The sequence below is a fragment of the Apteryx mantelli genome, chromosome 23 (genome assembly GCF_036417845.1).
Source record: "Apteryx mantelli isolate bAptMan1 chromosome 23, bAptMan1.hap1, whole genome shotgun sequence".
NCBI lineage: Eukaryota > Metazoa > Chordata > Aves > Apterygiformes > Apterygidae > Apteryx > Apteryx mantelli.
Window position 1 is genome coordinate 10,183,919 of NC_090000.1, and position 21,613 is coordinate 10,205,531.

Below are 21,613 nucleotides of genomic sequence, written 5' to 3' on the forward strand. Positions count from 1 at the left end.
CTCATTAGTAAACTCCTTAGCTACGTTTTCCTCTATCCTCTTCTCTCTCTCTGTCAAAAACATTTCAACATTCCTTGTGGCAAGTTCCTTGGCGTGTTGATGGGTCCCACTGCGGGCCATTACCAACAAAGCCTCCCCAGGGGCTAATTAGAGCAGGAAGCTGAAGGCACTGATTACAGGTAGGCAAAGGAAATGTGCAGGTGGCTCTGATGCCAAGGAAACCTTGATGTGTTTTATCAGGTAGACCTGCCAAGCACTGATACCCAGCCCCTGGCTATGGTGATCCTTTCCCTCTCGCTTAGCTCAGAGCTCTTTCTGGGGGCAGCGTGAGGGTGGGGGTGTGCAATCCCAAGTGCAGGACAACGATACGGCACCTCCTGGGCTCTCTGGGGACGAGGAGGCAACAAGGCCCCAGTGCTGTAAGGATATGGCATCTTCTGGTAGGCCTCAGTGGCAGAGACAGCAGCCATAGCCAAGAGGACAAAGACGTCAGTTCTATCAGAGGCTTTCAGCCTTGGCAGTGCCCTTGGCTGTCTCAACCACAAACTGTCCTACACTGTCCCAAACTTGGGGCTTTTTCCCTGTAGCCTGTAGACACCCAATCTGCTTCCCCACCTTGCTCTCACCCCTGGATCTCCCCACCTTTACTGATGTCTCTCCATTCTTGCAGGTCTTTACACACAAAGCCATGGGTTCACCACAGACTTCCTTTGGGTCACCTGTCACCACAACACAACCCTTCAAGTGACATGCCTTTTATCTAACATCCTGTCTGAACCTCTCAAGCTACAGACTGTGACTCTTTCCCCTTCTCGTGCTGCTTCCCACTACCAAGAAACCCTCCATCATCTCGGAAACCACCCTTCAAGCAGTCGTAGGCTACTACTATACTGCCCATAGCCTCCCTTTCTGCAGGCTAAAGAGGCCCAGGTCCTTTAGCCTCCCCTGTGGGTGTGGTTATTCCTCCCAAGGCACAGGACTTGCCACTTCTCTTTGGAAATCTTCATGAGGTGCTTGTTGTCCAAATCCCCTAAGTTTCTCAAGGGCCCTCTGGACTGAAGCTCCTTTGTGTCAAAAGAACCTCAAACCAGTGCCAATGGGGAAAGGGTAAAGAGAGGTGGGCTGACTGTGTGGCAGGATGGTAAAAGAGATATGCTTAGTAAAGGGGAAAAGGAGAAAAAATGAAACAAAATGTGAGGAATAGAATTTATCAGGGCTGTTTGTAGATACGTACCTGAAAGCCTACATCTGGACAATGTATACGTGGTCTAATGAATACCAAGAAGAGGGGGATAATCACTTCCCTTGATCTCCTGGCTGGTTGGGTGAGGGGACACCCACCCAAAGCCCAAACAGGCACTAACCAAACTAACCCCAGCTTCCCTGAGGTAGGAGTTCGAGCAGGAAAGCTTGAGGATCTGGGGGATTTCACAGAAGAACTGCCCAATGGCATTGTGTTGGCAGAGTGGTACTGAAAGGTGTTACTAGCGTGCAGCACAGCACTGAGAAAACCACTGCCCCAGGCAGCTGCTGCCATTTTGACACAAGCTCTGCTGCCCGGGAGGGTTCCATAGTGCAGGGGTTTGCAGATGGCAATACAGCAGTCATAAGCCACGACAGCAAGAAGAGAACCCTCTGCTGTTATCAGGAAGACAAACAGAAAGACCTGGGCAGCACATCCTGAGTAGGAAATGGCCCTGGTGTTCCACAGGGAATTGGCCATAGATTTGGGGACAGTGGTGGAGATGGAGCCAAGGTCAGCAAGGGAGAGGTTGAGGAGGAGGAGGAAGTACACGGGGGTGTGGAGGTGGTGGTCAAAGGCTATGGCTGTGATGATGAGGCCATTGCCCATGAGTGCGGCCAGGTAGATGCCCAGGAAGAGCAAGAAGTGCAAGAGCTGCAGCTCCCATGCGTCTGCAAACATCAGGAGGAGGAACTCGTTGAGGGAGCTGCTATTGGGCATTTGCTTCCTCTGGACTTTGAGGACTGTCCAAGGAGGAAAAGACATTGACAAGTTAGGAGAGACCTCTGAAGGGGGGAAAAAAGTTCCATTTCTCATTAAAAGCACCACATTACCTCTCTTTATTGGGAGGATCACTGGGCAGGTACCTTGCTTGAGCTCTTGTTTGTGCTGGCAGAGGGTGTCGTGAGGAGCAGGGACCTCTGCCCCTGGGCTCTGGAGGAGTCCGTCCTGCTGTACAGCAGGAGGAACTTGGGAATGGGGGTGAATAGCTCTGACACTCGCTATTTCTGTCAAAAGGATTCACTGTCACTTGGTGCAGAGTGAGGAAAGCTAGTCTGCCGATTAGCCTTGGTACCAGCTGTCCCATGCTCGCACCTCTCTGAGCTGGAGGATGATGTCACCCTAAAAAGAAACCAGCCACTGCTGAGAGCAGAGGAGTCCAGTTATGAAGTGCAGATCTCCAAACTTCTCTCCCTTTCTCAGAGCACCTGAGGGAGGTCTCCACACTCCCCTTCTAGCCAAGGACACACAGGGCTCTTTTCAGCTGCCCCTGTACAGCCTCCCACCACCATCTCTGTACTCTTAACATCTCTGCAGCTTCTTCATGCTTCTCTCGGATATCAGAGAGATGCTATGAGACAGATGTGCCTTTCTGGAGGGCAACTCAAAGTCTGGCAGGACACCACAGGGAAACAGTCAAATGTCCTACAGAGGGTCTCTCCTTCAGGGAGGGTCAGTTCATTTCCCAGCCCCATGGACTGGATTTCCTGGAGCCACGCAGCTTTGAAGGGGGCTGGGGCAATCTCATTCCCATGCAGGCTCTCTGTTGCACAACTTGCAGCATTGGTGTCTGAACTGCACCTGAAACCTCCCAACCCTTGAAAGCCCGAGAGAACAGGAGCAGCATGGGTAGGAGGGAAAACAAGGAGCAACATCATGATCCTGCTGCCAAAAGAGGCAAGGAGAGCGAGACAGACAGGCACTCAGGAAAGTCTTCACCTTTACCCAGTTGGGCAGGCCACCTTGCAGACAGCGATATTGCAGGGCAGTCACTCTCAGCCACCCTGTTGGGCAGCATGAAACGGGCCCGTGGAAAGAGAGATGTCCCTCTCCTCAGCCAGAGGTCTGGCTGCAGAGGAGGCAGCTCGTGCCCTGGACTCCATGGCTGTCAGGGCAGAGGCTCTGTTGGGTAAGAGAGGGGACATGGGGGGCTTTCTCAGAGGAAGGTGTCTGCATCAGAGGGACTGACCATGACTTGCCCAAATCCATCTGCCCATGACAATTCTTTTAGCAGTTCCATCAGCCTCAGAGCTGGCTGAACAGGTGCTTGTCCCACAGCAGATGGGCTGAGCAGAGCTGGCAGCCCTAGCCCTTGGGAAGGCAGTTTGGTGCTCGCCCCAGCATGGCTGTGAACAGCAGGTGAGCTCACCACAGAAGCTCCTGCTTGGTGCCATAGGGACGAGCAAACCAGGATCCAGTGCCCAGGTCGTGGGGAGGTTTGTGCTCCCATCCCCTGGTTTACAGAGGTGGTGCTCGAATCCCTGAGCTACAGGGCCACCCTGCAGCCCGGCAACAGCTCTATGGATGCACTGCCACCTCAGAGTGCTCCAAAGCTGTCATCTTCCTCCTGAGCTTCCCCTGTGCCCCAGGAGAAAGCCCCTATACTTCTTCACTCCAAATGTGGAAAGCCCACAGGAGAAGAGCATTCCCAGAGTGAGACCTCGTGGAGATGGGTGATGAACATGGCTGCTGGAAACACAACCCCCATCCCCACGGGAAACCCCTGCTCCTACTGGGCTCAGGCTCCAGCCTTGCATTTCCCACAGAGAGAAACAGGCAGGAGGCTGTTGACGGAGGGGGCTGTCTCAGGGCAGGGGCTGCCAGCAGGGAGGCTCCAGGTCCCGGGGCTGGAGGTGGAGTCTGAGCCCCAGCACCCCAAGGGCCCCCAGGGTCACCCCAGCCCTGCCCCACCACCCTGGGGACATTCTGCTGACACCATCTGTATCCCACAGCAGAGAGCAGTGCATGTAGGGCCAGATCCAGGCAGGAGGGCAGGGCAGACCATAAGTGTGGCCAGTGCAGCCCAGCTCTCCTGCAGTGTAGCTGAGGGCTGGACATGGTGACTGAGTGCCCACCAAGCCCCTGTGCAGCTCCGATTGGGACAGCAGCTGATCTGGGATGACCGAGAGGAAGGAGCAGGGTCCAGCCCTTGCTTACTCTGCACTTTGGCGCTGAGGTCTAAATCTCCAGGGCAGAAGAGGCTGGTGAGAGGCACCTGGCACACAACCAGGTCCCTGCAGAGCAGGTGTGCTGCCCATGGAGGGTCAGCACAGGGCCCAAGGCTGGAGGAGCTCCCAGCGATGCCTGGGGAAGCGCTACCATGGGAGAGGGTGCTGGTGACAGCTGCCGGCTGCCTCCTCTCCTCGAGGGCAGGATCCTGCTTTTCGCAGGCAGCCAAGCTGTGGCTGTTCCCAGTGGGGAGCCTGGCTTTCCCCTGCCCTGGCTGGGGGAATGGAGGGGACACTCACAACCCCCACTGCTGGGTGGTGGCTTGGCTGCTGGGGGAGAGGGGACATGTCCCTCCAGAGACCCAGAGCTGAAACCCTCTTACAAAGCAGAGGCAGCGCTGGGCAGCACCGGGACTGGGGGAGTTATCCTCTGCCTCCCCAAGACAGGCACCAGACCCTGGGCAGACGCATTTGATTTTGTCTCCCAGCCTGATGGTGCAGGCTGTGGGGAAGAGGTGAGCTGTGCTCTGGCTGCTGGGCAGGGAGAGCTGAGGGCAGTCGCATGGCCCCATGCACTGCAAAAGGAAACATCTCCTCCCATCACTGCCTGCTCCCGTCCCCCTGCGCCCTACACACAGATCTCCCCCTCCACAAACCCCAACTGGTGCCCCAGGCGAGGCAGCTCCTTCTTCTGCCCTTGCAGCCCAGCAGCAGGAGGGCAGAGGGTTGGGGGTGGATGGGAGCAGGAGGACGGGTGTCCCAGGGCTGCCCAGGGCCCTGGTGCCTCACAGCCCCTGCCAGGAAGGAGCCAGCTCAGGCTGTGCCAGGTGTGCTTGAGGGTCCACGAGGGCTGTGGGAGCGAGGAGCAGCCCCTGGAAATGGGAGTCCCTGTGGAGCCAGAGGAGGGGAAATCCCAGCTCTGGGTGCCCAAACAAGCTGCTCTGTACCATGTGCCAGGGCAGCGGGAAGCAGAGCTGCCTCCCAGCTGCTATGGGCAGGTGATCCCCGGGTGATGAACCCCTCTGGGTCCGGCTGGGGTGTTCAGGGCCCTGCTGTCACCTCCGGACACACGTCTGTGGGGCCACAGCCCAGAGATAACCCTGTCACTGCAGCTCTGTGGTGGCCTCCATGCCTTGGGACCAGGGTGACCCTGGTAGAGCCCCAGGGAAAAGAGCAAGCGGGGGCACTCTGGTGGGGGAGAAGACTGGCCCTCCCCGCCCAGAGGGGCATTACGGGACCCTGTAGAGAGACCCATTTTGGGTGGAAACTCTGTGTGTGGGTTGCAGGATGGAAATGTCTCTGCCAGCAGGAATATCCTCCAGCTGGCCTATTCACTGTTATCGCACTCCAGGGACCATGGGCACTTGCAGGTGCACAGCCTGTCTCAGAGCCCGCTGTTCCCAAGACGTGCCCCTTCCCCACTGCTGGTTCTTGGTGCTTTGCTCTCCCTGATCAGCCTTGGGGACACTCCCGCCACCCGGGGAGGGAGACACCAGCTCTGGATCAAACCTCCAAAGGGTTTAGTAAGAACAAATACCAATGCACGGTGTAAAAATATGGGAATAAAAATAGAGGAAAGGCCCAGCTGTTTCTGCTGCCAGTGGAAGAAGGGAGAGCGCTCTCTGGCACTCATGGCTCTCCCAGCTGCACAGGCCTCTCTTCTGTCGCCGGTGCACCCAACTGCACGGCAGCGGTGGGCTCCCCTGGCCCTGGGCTCAAGGACCGTTTGGCACCAGGGCCCTGTCTCTCAGGCTTGGTGTCCTCATGGGGATGTGCCAGAGCTGCCTCTTCAGCATCATCATACCCCGTGTCCATGGGGGGCAGGGATGGGGTGGCTCTCTTGGCTCCGGGGGCCCTGTCACTTCCTCGGGAGTGCAGGCTCCACCCTGGAAGCAGCAAGGACACTGCATTGCAGTTTTCCCCATGCGGGTGCCCCTCCTGGGCTGTATATCCCCTTCCTCCCCCTCCCCTCACTGCCCCGAGACATGCAGCCCATTATCCCACCCCACTTTCCCCACCAGGAAAACACCTTGGACAGGATCCCTCCCCGTCCCGAGAGGTCGGGCTCTCAGTAGGCAGTGACACTCTGGGCACTGGGGACGGCACCCCAGGAGCCGGCAGCACTGCCTTCCCCCTCACCTCTCTGTGCCTCCCTGGGCCCGTCTCCCTCCTCTGCTTCCCTGGGTGCTTCCCAGTCTTGCTGCCCAGGAACAAAATCCTCCCTGGGCTCAGAGACTTCCTTGGCATCATCATAGTCATCTGCTGGGTCACCTCTGGGCAGGGTGGGAACATCTGAAAGGAGAGGGGAGCTGTTGGAAATGAGAAGAGCCCTCCCGCAGAGCGGAGGAAGGAAGGAGGTGCCCGACCAAGGGGCTGAGATGCTGGTGCTGGCAGGGCTACAGGAGACCCTGCGTTCTGCCCACCTCCCCTTGGGTACAGGAGTGTGCGTGCGGCAGTGGGGATCCCTCTCGCCCAGCCACAAGGCTGGCAGTGTCGGGCTCTGCCCTGGAACTGGCTGTGAAGGCTCCCCGTGTGCCTGAGGAGATGTCGGGCCTTGGAGGCACGGCTCCTCGGGGTGAATTTGGGACCTGCTGGAGGCAGGGATGGGTTGAGCACGGGAAGTCCCCATGCGACCCCTCAGGGCACAGGGCTGCAGGTACCCAGATCCGCTGGGCACATCTGACCCTCGCCCGCTCAGGACAGCTCTGGAGTCACACATGAGGGCGATTCCTCCCCACCACGACAGTGATACTCAGTGACACCGCTGTCGGTCACACAGCTACGGGAAGGAGAGATCGACCCTTCCTCTGCCTCCCCCTCCATTACCTGGGGCTGACCCAGCACCGTCCTCCTCCTCGCTGTCCCCAGGGTCGGGCTGCAGCTTGGTCAGGGACCCCTCTGAAGAGGAGCCTGCGGAGAGGAGCAGCGGGTGTTATCGGGGTGAGCTCTGCTGACCCTGCTCATGGCCAGGGCTGCTGGGAAGGGGGACCCACACAGCAGGGACTGCACGGGGAGGAGGGCTTGGGGCTTGCCCTGCTCCCATGGGACAAACCCCATCTCAAAGGGCCTTTCAGAGCTGCCCTAGGACGGCCCCTTCTCTCACCCACCAGGTACAACCCCGGGGGTGCAGCAGGACAAGCAGAGAGGAGCTGTGCCCCTGGCTGCGATGGGCAGAGCTGGTGGGGAGGAAGCTCCTCTCCTGAGCCCAGCACTGGGCTGCTCTCCCCACAGACCCCTGGCCCCAGCGCTGCGGGGACCACTGGCCCGGGAGCTGCCGAGGTGCTGTCCTGGGTCAGGGCTGAGGGAAATGGCCCTGCAGATATGCTCCCTCCCAGCAGCGACCCACACTGACCTGAGCGACCAAACTTCGCCTGTTTCTCCCACGTCAGGCTGTAGTCAATCTCCTGGTACACGGCCTCAGAGAAGGACTCCAGAGACCTCCTGGAGCCTGGGGACAGAGGCAAGGTCGGCACAGGGACATGGGGACAGGAGACTGGACCCCAATGTGCTCACCCATCCCTTCTGCCTGGGCCAGCCCAGGACACACCCCATGGCCTGGCCCCACTGCTCTGTCCACTCATCTTGGCCACATCCCTGCTGACAACAGCATCTCTGTGCATATGGTCTGGGGCAATGGCATCCTCACGCTCTCCCTTCAGAGACAGCCCCATGCCCCTTTTCACCCTGAGTCACTCCCTCCTCAGACCCTGGAGCAGCTCCCGCAGCTCCTCTCCCTGGTGAACTTCCGTTCTCTGCCAGATGGCTCCTGGCATGGGTGCGAAGGGATGGACGCAGGGAGAAGCCCAGGGACCAGACACCTGCACACAGAGACCCCCTGCCCTGCGTGCCTCCCAGCACCGCTCTTGCCCCACGACCTCCCCACCAGCTCTGACCAGAGTGGGGCCAGCAGCACCCTCAAAGGTCTCCCGCTGCTCCCGTCTCCCCCAGCCCCTCACTGCTGTTTCTATCCTCCCCCATCACCATCTCCTCCTGCGTTTGGACTCTCTCCACCCTGCTTGCTGCTGTCCCCAGCCAGACAGTGAAGGGGCAGGGACAGGGCAGGAGGCAGCAATCCCACCCCAGCTCTGTCTCTGCCCCTCACGGACACCCCACAGCACCCGCAGGGCTGCCGAGAGGCGTCGCCCACCTGGGACCGATGGGGAAGGACCCACCTCTGCGCTGAGCTCTGGCACTTCTCACTTGCCCCACCAGCAGGGCCAGGATCAGGCACAGCAGGGCCCCCAGGATGATGCAGATGATGACAGGCACTGAGATTCTCCTGCTATCCTTCTCATGGCCCCGGGGCAGATCTGCACAGGCAGGGACATGAAGGAGGCAGCTCCTGGCCTGGGGGAGCTGGGGACCCAGGGACACCCCACTCCTTACCCCCCACACATGGCAGCAGGGGGTGGGGGCACAGAGGTGGGTCACGGGGCAGCTCCCACACTGCTGGCGGAATCACAGCCCTCCCCAAAGCTACCTGTTCCCACCCCAGGGCCTCCTCTCCAGGGCTTCGCACCCCAGCACAGAGCCCCTTCTCTCAGGCTGCAGCTCACAGCCTGGCCTGGGGAGATCATCCTCCAGGGAGGAGGAGAGTTTACCTGCTCGGGGGGGTGACATTGTCGTCCCGGGTGGAGCTGCAGAGCAGAAAGAAACAGAGATGTCAGAGCCCCTTCCCTCAGGCTGCAGCTCACAGCCTGGCCTGGGAAGATCAACCCCCAGGGAGGAGGAGAGGTTACCTGCTCGGGGAGGTGGCATTGTCGTCCTGGGTGGAGCTGCAGAGCAGAGAGAAACAGAGATGTCTGTGGGTGTGTGTGTCAGCGGACGTACCCTACAAGTCCCCTCTGAACTGCCCCCGTCTGGGTCCCTGTGACAGCACCCAGGGCCTCTGCTCTGAACCATGGGGAGGACAGCACCAGCAGCCCAGGGGATGCACCCAGGGAGCTGCAGGAGTCCCACGGGCAGAAGCCTGAGGACACCCTGCCCCACAAACTGCTTCAACCTCCCAGTGCCTCCTTGATCATGCACAGCAGCCAAACCCCCCAGTAATTCAGTGTATACCAGCACGGCACTCAAGGCTCACCCCCAAAGCGACCATGGTTAGCAGAGGAGCAGACGGATGCTCCCAGAGGGGAGGCTTTCCTGAGCCAGAGTGCTGGCAGTGCCCGGGGCAGTGCCTGTTTTCCAAACAACCCACAGCCACCAGGACCGGTGTCACTCTTCCCATTCCCTCAGCAAACCACAGCCATGAGCAGGATGCTCTGCCCAGACTTTCCAAGCTAAAAGCTGGTGGTCCTGGTGCTCTCTATTGAAAATAAAGAGCGACAGGCACCTCCGAGAGGTGTCCAAGATGAGGGCGAGGAGACCCTGCCTGCAGGTGCCTCTGCCCCTCCTTGGGCTATGCGGGGAGCTGAGGACAGCTATTGCTGATGAACGTGGGTCACCCCGAGAGCTGAAATCTTGCTCGTGTCACTACCAAGCTCTTTCTCGGCATTGCACCTTGCTGAACAGGGAGCAAGACTTGGTGTGAGCTTTGTGCCCAGGTGGCTCCAGCATTACCATTGCAGGTGATGTGGGTCTCTTCTTGTTGGTCATCACAAGACTGTGGGTTCCAGGGAGAAGAGGGGCACTGCCAAAAGGAACTGTTCCTCTTCCCACATTCAACACGATCCAGCCATGTAGGGCCAGACACCTTGCCGTACTGCTGGACTCTTTCAATGGAGCCTTCATCTCCACAGCCCAGCTCTTTGCACACCAGGGACACGGTGTCGAGAGTCATTGAGTTGGAGCAAACACTTCCCCACGTCCCGTTGTAGAAAACCTGCAGGCGCCCAGAGCAGCCATTGCTGTTCTCCAGCCTCAGGGCCACAAACTCTGGAAGGAAAGGCACAAAGTGGGGGAACAAGGTGGTTCTGGGGTGCGGAGAGAGAAACCGCAGGCATCCCTCACAATCCCCCTGGCTGTTCCGCAGCAGCCAAGGGCAGGAGAGTTACTCCAGGAAGCAGGGACCCTTCTGGACACCCCAGCACTCAGACAGGCAGAGGGCACTGCCAGCAAGTCACCATTTCAGGAAGGGAGCAGAGAGCAGTCCCTGAGGTGCAGCAGTGCCCTCCCCTCTAGCCCCTGCGCATGGCTGTTCTCTCTCCGTAACCCTGAGTAAAGGCCGGTGGGGACTGTGCATGGGTGTCCCTAGGACGGGGGCAGGAAGGGGGCTTGGGACAGCCAGGGACAGTCCCGGCCATGCCCTGCTCTCCCCTCATCCCTACCTCCCCACGCAGCAGGCTCCCACCACTGCTCCCAGCACACACCTGAGCAGACAACTCCTGCATCCTTTTTGTGGGGGCAGTTGTGCTGTCCCCAGGTCGCAGCAGGGCAGTCCCAGAGAGCAGCTTCATCCCCAGAGCAGTTCACATCATCCAGCCAGATCTGCCCGGAACCTTGCCCATAACGAGCAGAGCCGACCACCTCCACAGCCACCCCGCAGTCCAGCTGGTGGCAAACAACGGTGGCGTCAGACAGGTCCCAGGAGTCATTGCAGATGGTCCCCCAGGTGCCCTGGTAGTAGATCTCCACTCTCCCAGCACAGCACCCTGTCCCATTCACCAGCCGGACCCGCCGGCTCCCTGCAGCCCAGAGAAACCCCGGCTGTCAGGGTCTCACGGCCCTGGGGAGCACAGCGCAGCAGGGACTGTCGGAGTGACTCACCTGAGCAAACCACCCCCACGTCCTCAGCAGTTCCTGCTGGCGCTGCCTCAGGCAGGGAGATGTTGCAGAGGGTCAGGCGAGCCTCCTTCCCTCCACACTGGACCCTTCTCAGCTCCACGGGGCCCGTCCCTCCCTCAGGCTTTGGCGGGTTGTAGGCTCGCTCTGCCTCTCCGCACTGGAGCTGCCGGCACACCACGCTGGCATCGTTCACGTCCCACTCGTCATCCAGGACTCTGCCCCACGCCCCGTGCAGGGCCATCTCCACTCGCCCGTCACACCGGCTCCCTCCGTCCACCAGCCGCAGGGATCCCAAGGGCCCTGCCCAGAGACAGGGGAAATGCCCTGCACCCTCTGCGAAACCAGGCAGCCCTGCACCCTGCCATGTGTCTCCCATTTCTGATGTCCTTGGACACCCTGGAGCTCACCCATCTGTAGCCAGCTCACAGTGAGGAGCTCAGGGATGGGAGTTTTCCAAGGCATTTTTTATTTTCTCCCGTCACTAAACCTTGCTCAGTCATACGCTGTCATTGCTCAGGAAGGTGCAGAGATGGGAAAGCATGGGAGGTCTGGGCAAATCCCAGAGACACCACATATGTCCTAAATGGCACATATGGAGCAGCTCCAGCAGGAGGAAGCAGTGGCCTAGCCAATGGCCTGGGTAATGGACAGGACGAGCACAAGCCTTGCTCCCGTCTCCACCCTGCGGCTGGCACCTGCTGAGATAGCCGGGGAAGAGCCCGCATGTCTCTGCCCTTCTGCATCCCCATGGATCGGGGGGACTGGGAGCTTGTGTCTTTGGCAGGAAGCAGAGGGAGGGGGGCCTTTCTGAAAAGACACATTGAGTTTGGGGTATATGCTGCAAGAAGCCAGGGCAAATCCCAGCCCTGCTCTGCTGCTCAGCCCCAGGCATTGCTCCTGCTGGGCGAACCCAGGGCACTCCCTGCAGGCGGTGGCATCAGGGTCTCTCTGCAGGGCTCTCTGCGGCTCTGGGATGGGTCTGTGTGCTGCAGGAGGGAGCAGAGGGTCCTTTGCAGCCACAGTGAGTGGAGGTGTGCCCCGCAGCCTCGTCCCATGCCTGTGCTGCAGGAGGAGCACGGAGGAGGCCAGGCCTGATGGTGGCCCTCAGCGCCTGAACCACCTGCCTTGGGGAGGCAGAGATGCCTCCTCCCTGCTCGGTCCTTGTCTCTCACAGCGCAAAGTGGTCTGCCTGAGCAGGCAAAGCCCTTTGAATCCCTCCGTGGAAAGCCAGGGTTGCTCCAGGAAGAAATACACGTTCTTGTTGCCTTGGGCTTCCCTGCTTTGTTGGCTTGCTGTGTCACACACAAGGGGCAAGTTGGGCTAATCCTGCGTTTTCCCTGCACTCACCTGAGCAGAAAACACCAGCATCATTGTCATGTGAGCACTGGGAGGCCCCCAGGGCAGTCACAGGGCACTGTCCCAAATGGAATTCGGTCCCCTCGCAGTGGAAGCTCTCTCTCCAGACAGGGCCCGTTCCTCTCCCAAAATGCCCTCCTCCAGGAACAGACTCAGCAAATCCACAGTTGAGCTGATGACAGAGAACGTGGGCGTCGGAGACGTCCCAGCGAGACCCTAAGCTCCAGGGCTCACTTCTCCACTGGCTGCTTCACAGAATCACAGAATGTCTGAGGTTGGAAGGGACCTCTGGAGATCATCTAGTCCTACCCCCCTGCTCAAGCAGGGTCACCTTGAGCACATAGCCCAGGACCCTGTCCAGACGGCTTTTGAATATCTCTGAAGAAGGAGACTCCAAAACCTCTCTGGGCAACCTGTACCAGTGCTCTGCTACCCTCACAGTAAGGATATCTTATTTAAAGCACCCTCTTTGTAAGCTCCCTTCAGATACTTATACACATTGATAAGATCCCCCTCAGCCTTCTCTTCTCCAGGCTGACCAGTCCAAACTCTCTCAGCCTTTCCTCATAGGAGAGATGCTCCAGTCCTTTAATCATCTTAATGGCCCTTTGCTGGACTGGCTCCAGTAGCTCCATATCTCTCTTGTATTGAGGAGCCCAGCGCTGGACACAGTACTCCAGGTGTGGCCTCACCAGGGCTGAGGAGATGGGAAGGATCACCTCCCTCGACCGGCTGGCAATGCTCTGCCTAATGCACCCCAGGATACCATTGGCCTTCTTGGCCACAAGGGCACATTGTTGCCTCGTGCTTAACTTGGTGTGCACCAGCACTCCCAGGTCCTTCTCTGCAGAGCTGCTTTCCAGCAGGTCAGCCCCCAACCTGTCCTGGTGCATGGGGTTATTCCTCCCTAGGTGCAGGACTCTGCACTTGCCTTTCTTGAACTTCAGGAGGTTCCTCTCTGCCCACCTCTCCAGCCTGTCCAGGTCTCTCTGAATGGCAGCACAGCCCTCTGGTGTATCAGGCGCTCCTCCCAGTTTTGTATCATCAGCAAACTTGCTGAGGGTGCACTCTGTCCCTTCATCCAGGTCATTAATGAAGAAGTTGAAGAAGACTGGGCCCAGTACTGACCCCTGGGGGACACCGCTAGCTACAGGCCTCCAACTAGACTGTGCTGCTGATCACAACCCTCTGAGCTCTGCCATTCAGCCACTTCTCAATCCACCAATTCACTGTCCACTCATCTAGCCCACACTTCCTGAGCTTGCCTATGAGGATGTTATGGGAGACAGTGTCGAAAGCCTTGCTGAAGTTGAGGTAGACAACATCCACTGCTCTCCCCTCATCTACCCAGCCAGTCATCCCATCAGAGAAGGCTATCAGATTGGTTAGGCATGATTTCCCCTTGGTGAAGCCATGCTGACTACTCCTGATCACCTTCTTTTCCTCCACATGCTTGGACATGGCCTCCAGAATGAGCTGCTGCATCAGCTTTCCAGGGATGGAGGTGAGGCTGACTGGCCTGTAGTTTCCTGGGTCCTCCTTCTTGCCCTTTTTGAAGGCTGCAGTGACATTGGCTTTCTTCCAGTCCTCAGGCACCTCTCCTGATTGCCATGACCTTTCCAAGAAGATGGAGAGTGGCCTAGCAATGACATGCACCAGCTCCCTCAGCACTCGTGGGTGCATCCCATCAGGGCCCATAGACTTGTGGATGTAAAGTTTTGTTAAGGAAATTTCCACTCTACTCTACTTTTGCAGAGAAAGAACTGGCAAGGTCCTGCGCCCTGCAAGCAGAATATCTGACCTTGCCTTAGCCCTGTTTTTCCAACAAAGTTGAAGAACTGCAGAGAAGCCAGTTCAATCCAGCCAGCAGCACAAGAAATTGTTCAGAAGCAACACCAGAGGAGGTGCAAAATCAGCTGATGACTAATTTTAAGATGGACCATTTAAGGCTGGCACGAAACTATCTCCTACTGTAACACAGCAAGGGGATTGGTAGAACTAAGAATTGTGGGTAGATCTGGTCGATGATGTAGACTAAAGTATTGAATATGTTAGAACTTGCTATCGCTTAAAAGTTGTAAACAAAAAGCTTCTTGGGGTCCCTTCTTGTGCTCCCAGCCAAGAGGCACTTTACTGCTAGCAATAAAACTTTAAAAACTTAGAAATGTGTTTCTTGCTGCTCATTACTGGTGTCTGCGAATGAACAAAAGAGAACAGCGAATTTTAACAGGGGAAGGGACCCCAAACACCCCTAGTGCCCCAGTGTCTCCTTCCCTGTCCCAAGTGTCCCCCTGTGTCCCCACATATCTCCATGTCATCACCCTGGTCCTAATGTGTCTCCCATGTCTCCCCTGTGTTCCCCTGTCCTCCCCCCACTCCCCACATGGACACAATGTGTCCTCCATGTCCTGACCCAATCCCCATGTGACCACTATGTGTCCTCCATGTTCCCAGCCTGGCGCCCATCTGTCTCCTATGTGTCTCCACATCTCACCTTGGTCCCCTGTTTCCCCACGTGACCACCAAGTCCTCACATCCTCACCCCAGTCCCCAGAATCCCAGGATGGTTGAGGTGGGACGGGACCTCTGGAGATCACCTTGTCAACCTCCTGCTCCAGCAGGGTCACTGAGAGCAGGTGGCCCAGGACTGTGTTTCCCAGGCGGCTTTTGAACATCTGCAAGGATGGAGCCGCCACCACCTCTCTGGGCAACCTGCTCCAGTGCTCGGCCACCAGTATTACTGGCTGACTTTGTTGCTTCCAGAAGGGGTCCGCAGCTCCTTATGGCACCCTGCAGTTCCCTGACACCTCGCGGCGCCCACCCTGACCCCATGCCTGGTGGGACACCTCACCTCAGTCACCCTGAAGGTGCCCAACCACCAGTTCTGGGGCACAGCAGAGCATGGGAAATCCAAATTCGACCCCAAGAATGGGTGTTTGCACCAAGAAGGGGTCAAACACTGCAACTTGGGGGTTCTGTTCTTGGAGACATTCGAATCTCGAACGGGCCAGCCCCCAACCTCCCACATGGTGGGGAGATGTATGTGTATTTTTCTTCATATTGGGTTAAAAAAAGGCTGCAAAAACTCTCTTCTACCTCAATATTATGCAGCAGGCAGGAAGAATGAAGAATTTTTAATGTTTTTCTCCCTAGTGAATGAGAATCTCCAAATTCACTTGAACTTTTTGCTTTCTGCCTTGGAGGGAAACTCCCAAATTGGGCTTTCGACCAATATGGGACCAGCCCCTTTCGGTTATTCCCCTAAAAATACATCTAGCAATGCCAAAAGAGCAACTTTCCCAAATTTCCTTTGCTTTTCTAAAGAGCTTCGAGCAAACCCAGGAACCAGCAACTCCCATTTATGGCTATTTATATACATATTTAATCTCTATCCCTTTATAAATTTGAATGTATGAATACATAAGTAAATATCTGAATATATATTATGCATATAGTGTCATAAATAGACACATTACATATCATGCTGTATTTTCATTTAAATAAATGCAGTAGATATTTATACCTATTTCTCCATTCCTCTCTCTCTATTTCTATATGTGCATATACGGTATCTATTGTATATAGATATATATGTTTTGATGCTTGAGGACTTCCTGAGGCAAAAAAGCAGAGCAGCCAAGCAGAGCGTATCTGAGAGCACATGGGAAAAACAGTCCGGGGGAAAAAAAAAAAGCGACCAATCACAGAGCGGTGTGGAAAGACAGGAGTTGTGGCGTTAGACAAGATGGCAGTCCCTGGGAATAAAATGGGGGCAGGAACAAAATGGCGGCACCAATAGGAGGAGGACTTCCTGTCTGGATGTACTTGTGGGGACAATGGAAGGGGGAGCAGGGGCAGCCAGCCAGTCACAGAGCAGCTTGTGATCAGGTGTGTGTGTGTGTGTTACACAAAATGGCACCACATTAAGGGGGGGGGCACCACATGACCAGAAGAAGGGGTGGGACTTGCTGGGAAGGTGGGACACGTGGCTGCCTGCAGGGGGCGGGGCTTCCAATGGAAGTTGGTGTGGGGCTAATGTCACCTCTTACCCTTGGAGCAGGGAGGGAATGGCCTTTATTCCCCCCTCCCCGTGCAAACCCCTCCCCTGTGAACAGGGGACCCAGGTGTCCGGGGGGACCCAGACGTCCCAGTGTCGCTCCCCAGCTGAACCCTCTACCTGTCGGGTATGAGGGACCCAGACATCCGGGCATCCACTCCAGGCCATTCCCTCTCCCCGTGGACAGAGGACCCAGGCGTCCAGGGGACTCAGGCATCCTGGTGTTGCTCCACAGCTGAGCCCCCTCCTCCCCTGTGTAGGAGGGACCCGAGCGTCCAAAGGTCCTGGGTGTCTGGGGAACCTGATTCTCCAAGGGACCCAGGCGTCCGGGCGCAGCCTCAATAGCTGTCCCCCCTCGCCCCATGCACAGGGGACCCGGCTGTCCGGGGACCCGCTGCAAGAGCTGATCCACTGCCCTCGTGTATGAGGGACCCAGATGTCCAACTCTCCCCTTGAATCGCCACTCCCCCCCCCCACACACAGAGGGCCCATGTGTCTGGGTGGGGGAGGGGTCGGCTCTTTATTGCATGCATGCGATGTCACATGTGCTACAAGCATTATACATGTCTGGAGCATCGCAAGCCCATCACACACGTCCTAAGCGTGTCCCAAATACCCCCCCCCCGACCCCAAATCCCCTCCAGTGTCCGCCCATGTCCCAAACTGTTCCCCAGTCTCCCTCCATGTCACCACCACTGGTCCCAAGCTTCCCCCACATCCTCATCCTGGTCCTCGGAGTCCCTACATGTCCCCAGTGTCCCCCTGCCCATGCCCAGAGTTCCCATATGTCCCCTGCACCCCCATGCCCCCTGAGCCCCCCTTTGTCCCCCATTGCTCACCAATGTCCCCCTGTGTCCCCCAGATCCTCAGCCTGGTCCCCATGTGTCCCCACAACCTCATCCTGTCTCCACAGACCTCACATGTCCCCACCCTGGTCCCCAGCGTCCCTCCGTGTCCACCACATCCTCACCCTGGTCCTAATGTGTCTCCCATGTCCTCACTCTGGTCCCCTGTCCCCCATGTGTCCCCTATGTGTCCCCAGGGTCCCCATGTGTCTCCCCCATCCTTCCCCCAGTCCCCACATGGACACAATGTGTCCTCCATGTCCCCAGCCTGCTCCCTATGTGTCCCTTACATATCCCCATGTCCTCATCCCAGTCCCCACGTGTCACCTATCTGTCCCCACATCTCACCCTGGTCTCCAGTGTCCACATGTGACCTCTGAGTCCCCACATCCTCACCCCAGTCCCCAGAATCCCAGGATGGTTTAGGTGGGACGGGACCTCTGGAGATCGCCTCGTCCAACCTCCTGCTCCAGCAGGGTCACCCAGAGCAGGTGGCCCAGGACTGTGTTTCCCAGGTGGCTTTTGAACATCTGCAAGGATGGAGCCGCCACCACCTCTCTGGGCAACCTGCTCCAGTGCTCGGTCATGAGCTGGGTGTCCACCAGGATCCCCAGGTCCTTCTCTACAGAGCTGCTCTCCAGCAGGTCCCTCCCAGCCTGGCCTGCTGCCTGTGGTTATCCCTCCCTGGGGGCAGGACTCGGCCCTTTGCTTGGTTGAACTTCAGGAGCTTCCTCTCTGCCCCTCTCCAGCCCCTCAAGTTCCCTCTGAACAGCAAGAACCACTCAAGCCTGGCAGACTGTTACTGCCTGATTCCTCCCCAGTTTGTACCACGACCCCCATGTCGTGTCTCAGAGGGGTGCTGAGATGAGCTTGTCCTTTCAGAGCTCTTCATTTGGGGGACAAACCCCCTGTTTGTGGGATTTCTTCCCCAGCAAGGCTACAGGAGGAAGCTGCTCTCTGGAGATGCCTCTGTTGGCTATCCTTGGCCATTCCCAATGGCTGAAGGTATTGAAGCCAGTTATGGAGGGACTGATGGATTTTTGATGACAAGGGAGGAGTTGTAGATGTTTTAGTCGTACGCCGGGCAGAACGGGGACTGGTGGAGGCATCTGGCCCACCAGGAGGTGCCATTGCAGCATGCCTGGAGAAGAAGAGCAGAGCAGGTTTGGGGATGGTCACCAGGGTCAGCCACAGCCCAGCAATGGCCAGGCAAGATACAGCTTGGCCCAAGGGACCTCCTGCTCCTCAGCCTCTGCTCCTGCATGGCTGTGATGGGGACAAGAGGTACCAGGGCAGGGCTGAAGTAGCCCAGCTGGGAGAGTGTTAGACTGAAGATCTAAAGGTCCCTGGTTCAAGCCTGGGCTTTGGCACTGGGGTGCCCTGGTGCTCTTTTGCAGAGCCTGGCATCCAGGCCACACAGGAGCTGCAGCTCTTGCCCTTCTCAATGCTCCTGGGCATCATCAACATACAGATGACACAAGATGGACTTGGAGTCATTAGAGAGGAGAGCAGGGCAGCTTATTGCTGCTGATGTTTCAGCTACTGACTCAGCATTGCGTGGAGAAACTACTGCCCCAGGATCCAAGCTCTGGAGCCCAGGGGGGTGCTGTACTGCAGGGGTCTGCAGGTGGCCATGTGGTGGCTGTAGGCCATGACAGTGAGAAGAGAAAACTGTGCTGCCATCAAGAAGAGAACCAGGCAGCCCTGGGCAGCACATCCCGAGTGGGGAACAGCCCTGGTGTCCCTCAGGGAACATGGATTTAGGGACAGTGGTGGAGATGGAGTTTGACGAGGAAGATGTCCATGGGGGCATGGAGGCAGTGTTCACAGGCTGTGACTGTAAGGATGAGGCCGTTGCCCTGAAGGGCAGCCAGGGAGATGGGGCTTCCCGAGATGGACAGTCTCTTTATAAAGACACCCCAAGGAATGGGTTGTCCTGGATGTCCAGTTCCCAGCCCATCCCCATATCCTGCCTCATTGACTCTATGACCCATTTCCTGCTCCATGTGCATCCATTTCTCACCCAAAGTAAATCCCACCTAACTGAGCCTTTCTCCATGCCCTTCCGTGCACACCTTTCTCATTGAAGCCGTGCCACCCTTGCTCTCTCCATCACCCCAAAGATTTCCCTAAGCCCACAAACTGCAAAGCACAAACCTCCCGCTCATGCCTCAAGCCTAAGGCCGAAGCTGCTCCCCTGAAGACTCTAACTGTCCAACCATCTTGGAAGCCTAGCTCCAAGGCGTTTGGTTTCTTCGCTGCAGAGGCAGGGCAGGGTCTGTGGGGTTTAGTTTTGCAGTGGAAGCGCATGGAGCTGAGAGTAGAGGGCAGAGGCAGGGGAGGGGGAGCTGCAGGTGGAGGTGTCAGGGCGGGGCTGTAGGTTGTGAGGTCACTTGTGCTGCAGCAAGCTGATTGGTGAGGAGCAGCAGGCTGGCATTGTGAGGTGCTCAAGGGGAGGGCGGGGTCTGCCCAGGAGGGCAGAGAAGGTGGGGGAGGCCAGAGGCAGAGGCAGGTGTGCCAGACAGCGCTTGGGTGCTGATGAGGAGGTCCTCTGCATCCCCTCAGCTGACCAGCCAGAAGCTGGAGGCAGGTGTGGGAGCACATGAAAGATAAAGAGCTCTCGGCCAAGAGACAGCACATGTGTTGGGGAGGTTAGGGGTCTTCAGGTAATGGGGATGCCGCTGGCACAGGGACTGCGAGAGCACCTCTGGCAGGCCCCTATCCTAAGCCTAACCACATACCTGAAGTCCTACCCTTCCACCTTCCCTCCTTCCCCTCCTCTAGTCGCTAAGGCCAAACCCAAACTGCTGCGCTGCAGCCTCAATCCCTACCCCTTACCCTCACTCTTACCCTGTGTCTGAGGCTAATCCCTAGGCCTCATCGCTTGTCTTCAATGCTAGACCTGGCTCTAGCCCTCACCCCCACCCCCACCCAAACCCCAAGGCCACAAATGGAGCCCATTCCCAAAACCCTCAGCAGAAACACAAAGCCCAGCATTCAGCCATCACCCAAAAGAGTTCCCTAAGATCCCTAACTGCAAAGTCCCAACCGTGCACTGATGCGTGAAGCCTAAGGCCGAGCTGCTCCCCTGAAGAACCTAACTGGCTGCGCTGACGTGACGCAGTATTTATCTCTGCCCCGACCTTTGGTGCTGCCACCACAGCAGCAACGCCCTGGCCTGGCCCGGCCCTGTGCCCTGGCCCAGCCCCACACCCCAGCCCCACACAGCGCCATGTCACACTACCCCAGCCCGGCCTGAACCAGCCCCAGCCAACTGCTCCCACTGCCCTGGGCAGGGACAGGCCACTGGAGCCAGCGTGTGGCAGCCACAGCGAGTCCCTCCGGCCCAGGGTGCCCAGCCCTTGGGCGGGGCTGGCCCTGTGCCCGCCCGGGGCAGAGCTGTTCCTCACCCTGCCTGGGCCCAGGGTGCCCAGCACTGGCCCGGCCCCGGCGGGGACCTGGCACACGGCTGGTCCAGGGTGGGGACCAGCACACGTTTCCCCTGGGGTGAGCACCTGGCACACGGCTGGCCCTGGCAATGGGCACAGACCCATCGCAGCCCAGGGACAGTCCCGGGCTCTTGGCAGATCTGGTGGGGCTGTTGGCAGCAGTGGGAGATGCCTGGCCCCGCAGGGGAAACCCAGGGGATGCCCTGAGCCCCTGGACTGCCCTGGGCATGGCACTGTCCTCTCGCTGAGTGGAAATCCATTGCCAAAATCCCTAGGGCGGGGGTCACCCTGTGACAGCTGCATGTAGCAGGAAAAGAGACCTGTCTGAAGAAGGCTGAGGGGCCCTGCAGCTCCTGCTGGGCTCTGGAGAAGCTGCCGGAAACACATGGGTTAGAAATGAATCCTTGGACTTTTCCTCAGCTCCCAGTGGCTTCCCGTCTGGGAAACGGGCCACTGCCTCCTGCTCCTTCCCACTGGATCTCCTTGTACCTCCAGAATGGCAGAGCAGGCTTTGACCTTGGGAACACACTGTGGATGTCCCATGGCAGGATCTCCATGCCCTAATGCCTCTGTTTGAGATCCACACCCCTCCTGGGTCCACATTAAGGCAGTCCCCACCTCAGCTCTGCAGCTCCTGTCAGGGATGGGGTATGTTTGAGGAGGGGGATGCTGTTTGAATACACTTGCACTTGTCATCTGCATTAGGCATGGGCTGAATGGTTGTGAGTTGGCCCACCCAGAGCATGATGTGTCTTTCACTTACTTTCCAGAGACCCTTGCTACCTAGGGAGGTGTGTCTGACAACACTGTAAGGCAGCTGGTGCTGAGCCAGGTGGGTCTGCCCCGCTGGGCCTGGAAAGTTCTTCGAAAGAGCTTCTCCAAGGCTTCTCCAAAGCTTTGCAGTACAGCAGGAGTGGGCAGGGCACAGAGCACCATCATCATGTGCTGACAGATCATCAGCCTGTCCACCTAACAGTCTCATAATTCTTCTC

The 21,613-nt window shown here is 57.8% G+C and overlaps 1 protein-coding gene across 1 annotated transcript in view; it reads right to left on the minus strand.

Moving 5' to 3' along the window:
• Positions 1-298: 298 nt before the first annotated feature.
• The window catches only part of LOC136993995 (antigen WC1.1-like), a 47,744-nt gene continuing 26,429 nt past the window's right edge, over positions 299-21,613 (minus strand). The window contains exons 9-16 of the mRNA XM_067310034.1: positions 10,500-10,814; positions 9,751-10,065; positions 8,364-8,501; positions 7,544-7,639; positions 7,018-7,101; positions 6,331-6,483; positions 1,794-1,986; positions 299-386 (exon numbers count right to left, since the gene is read on the minus strand). Coding sequence (XP_067166135.1) covers positions 299-386; positions 1,794-1,986; positions 6,331-6,483; positions 7,018-7,101; positions 7,544-7,639; positions 8,364-8,501; positions 9,751-10,065; positions 10,500-10,814 — 1,382 coding nt within the window. The remainder of the gene's footprint in view (positions 387-1,793; positions 1,987-6,330; positions 6,484-7,017; positions 7,102-7,543; positions 7,640-8,363; positions 8,502-9,750; positions 10,066-10,499; positions 10,815-21,613) is intronic.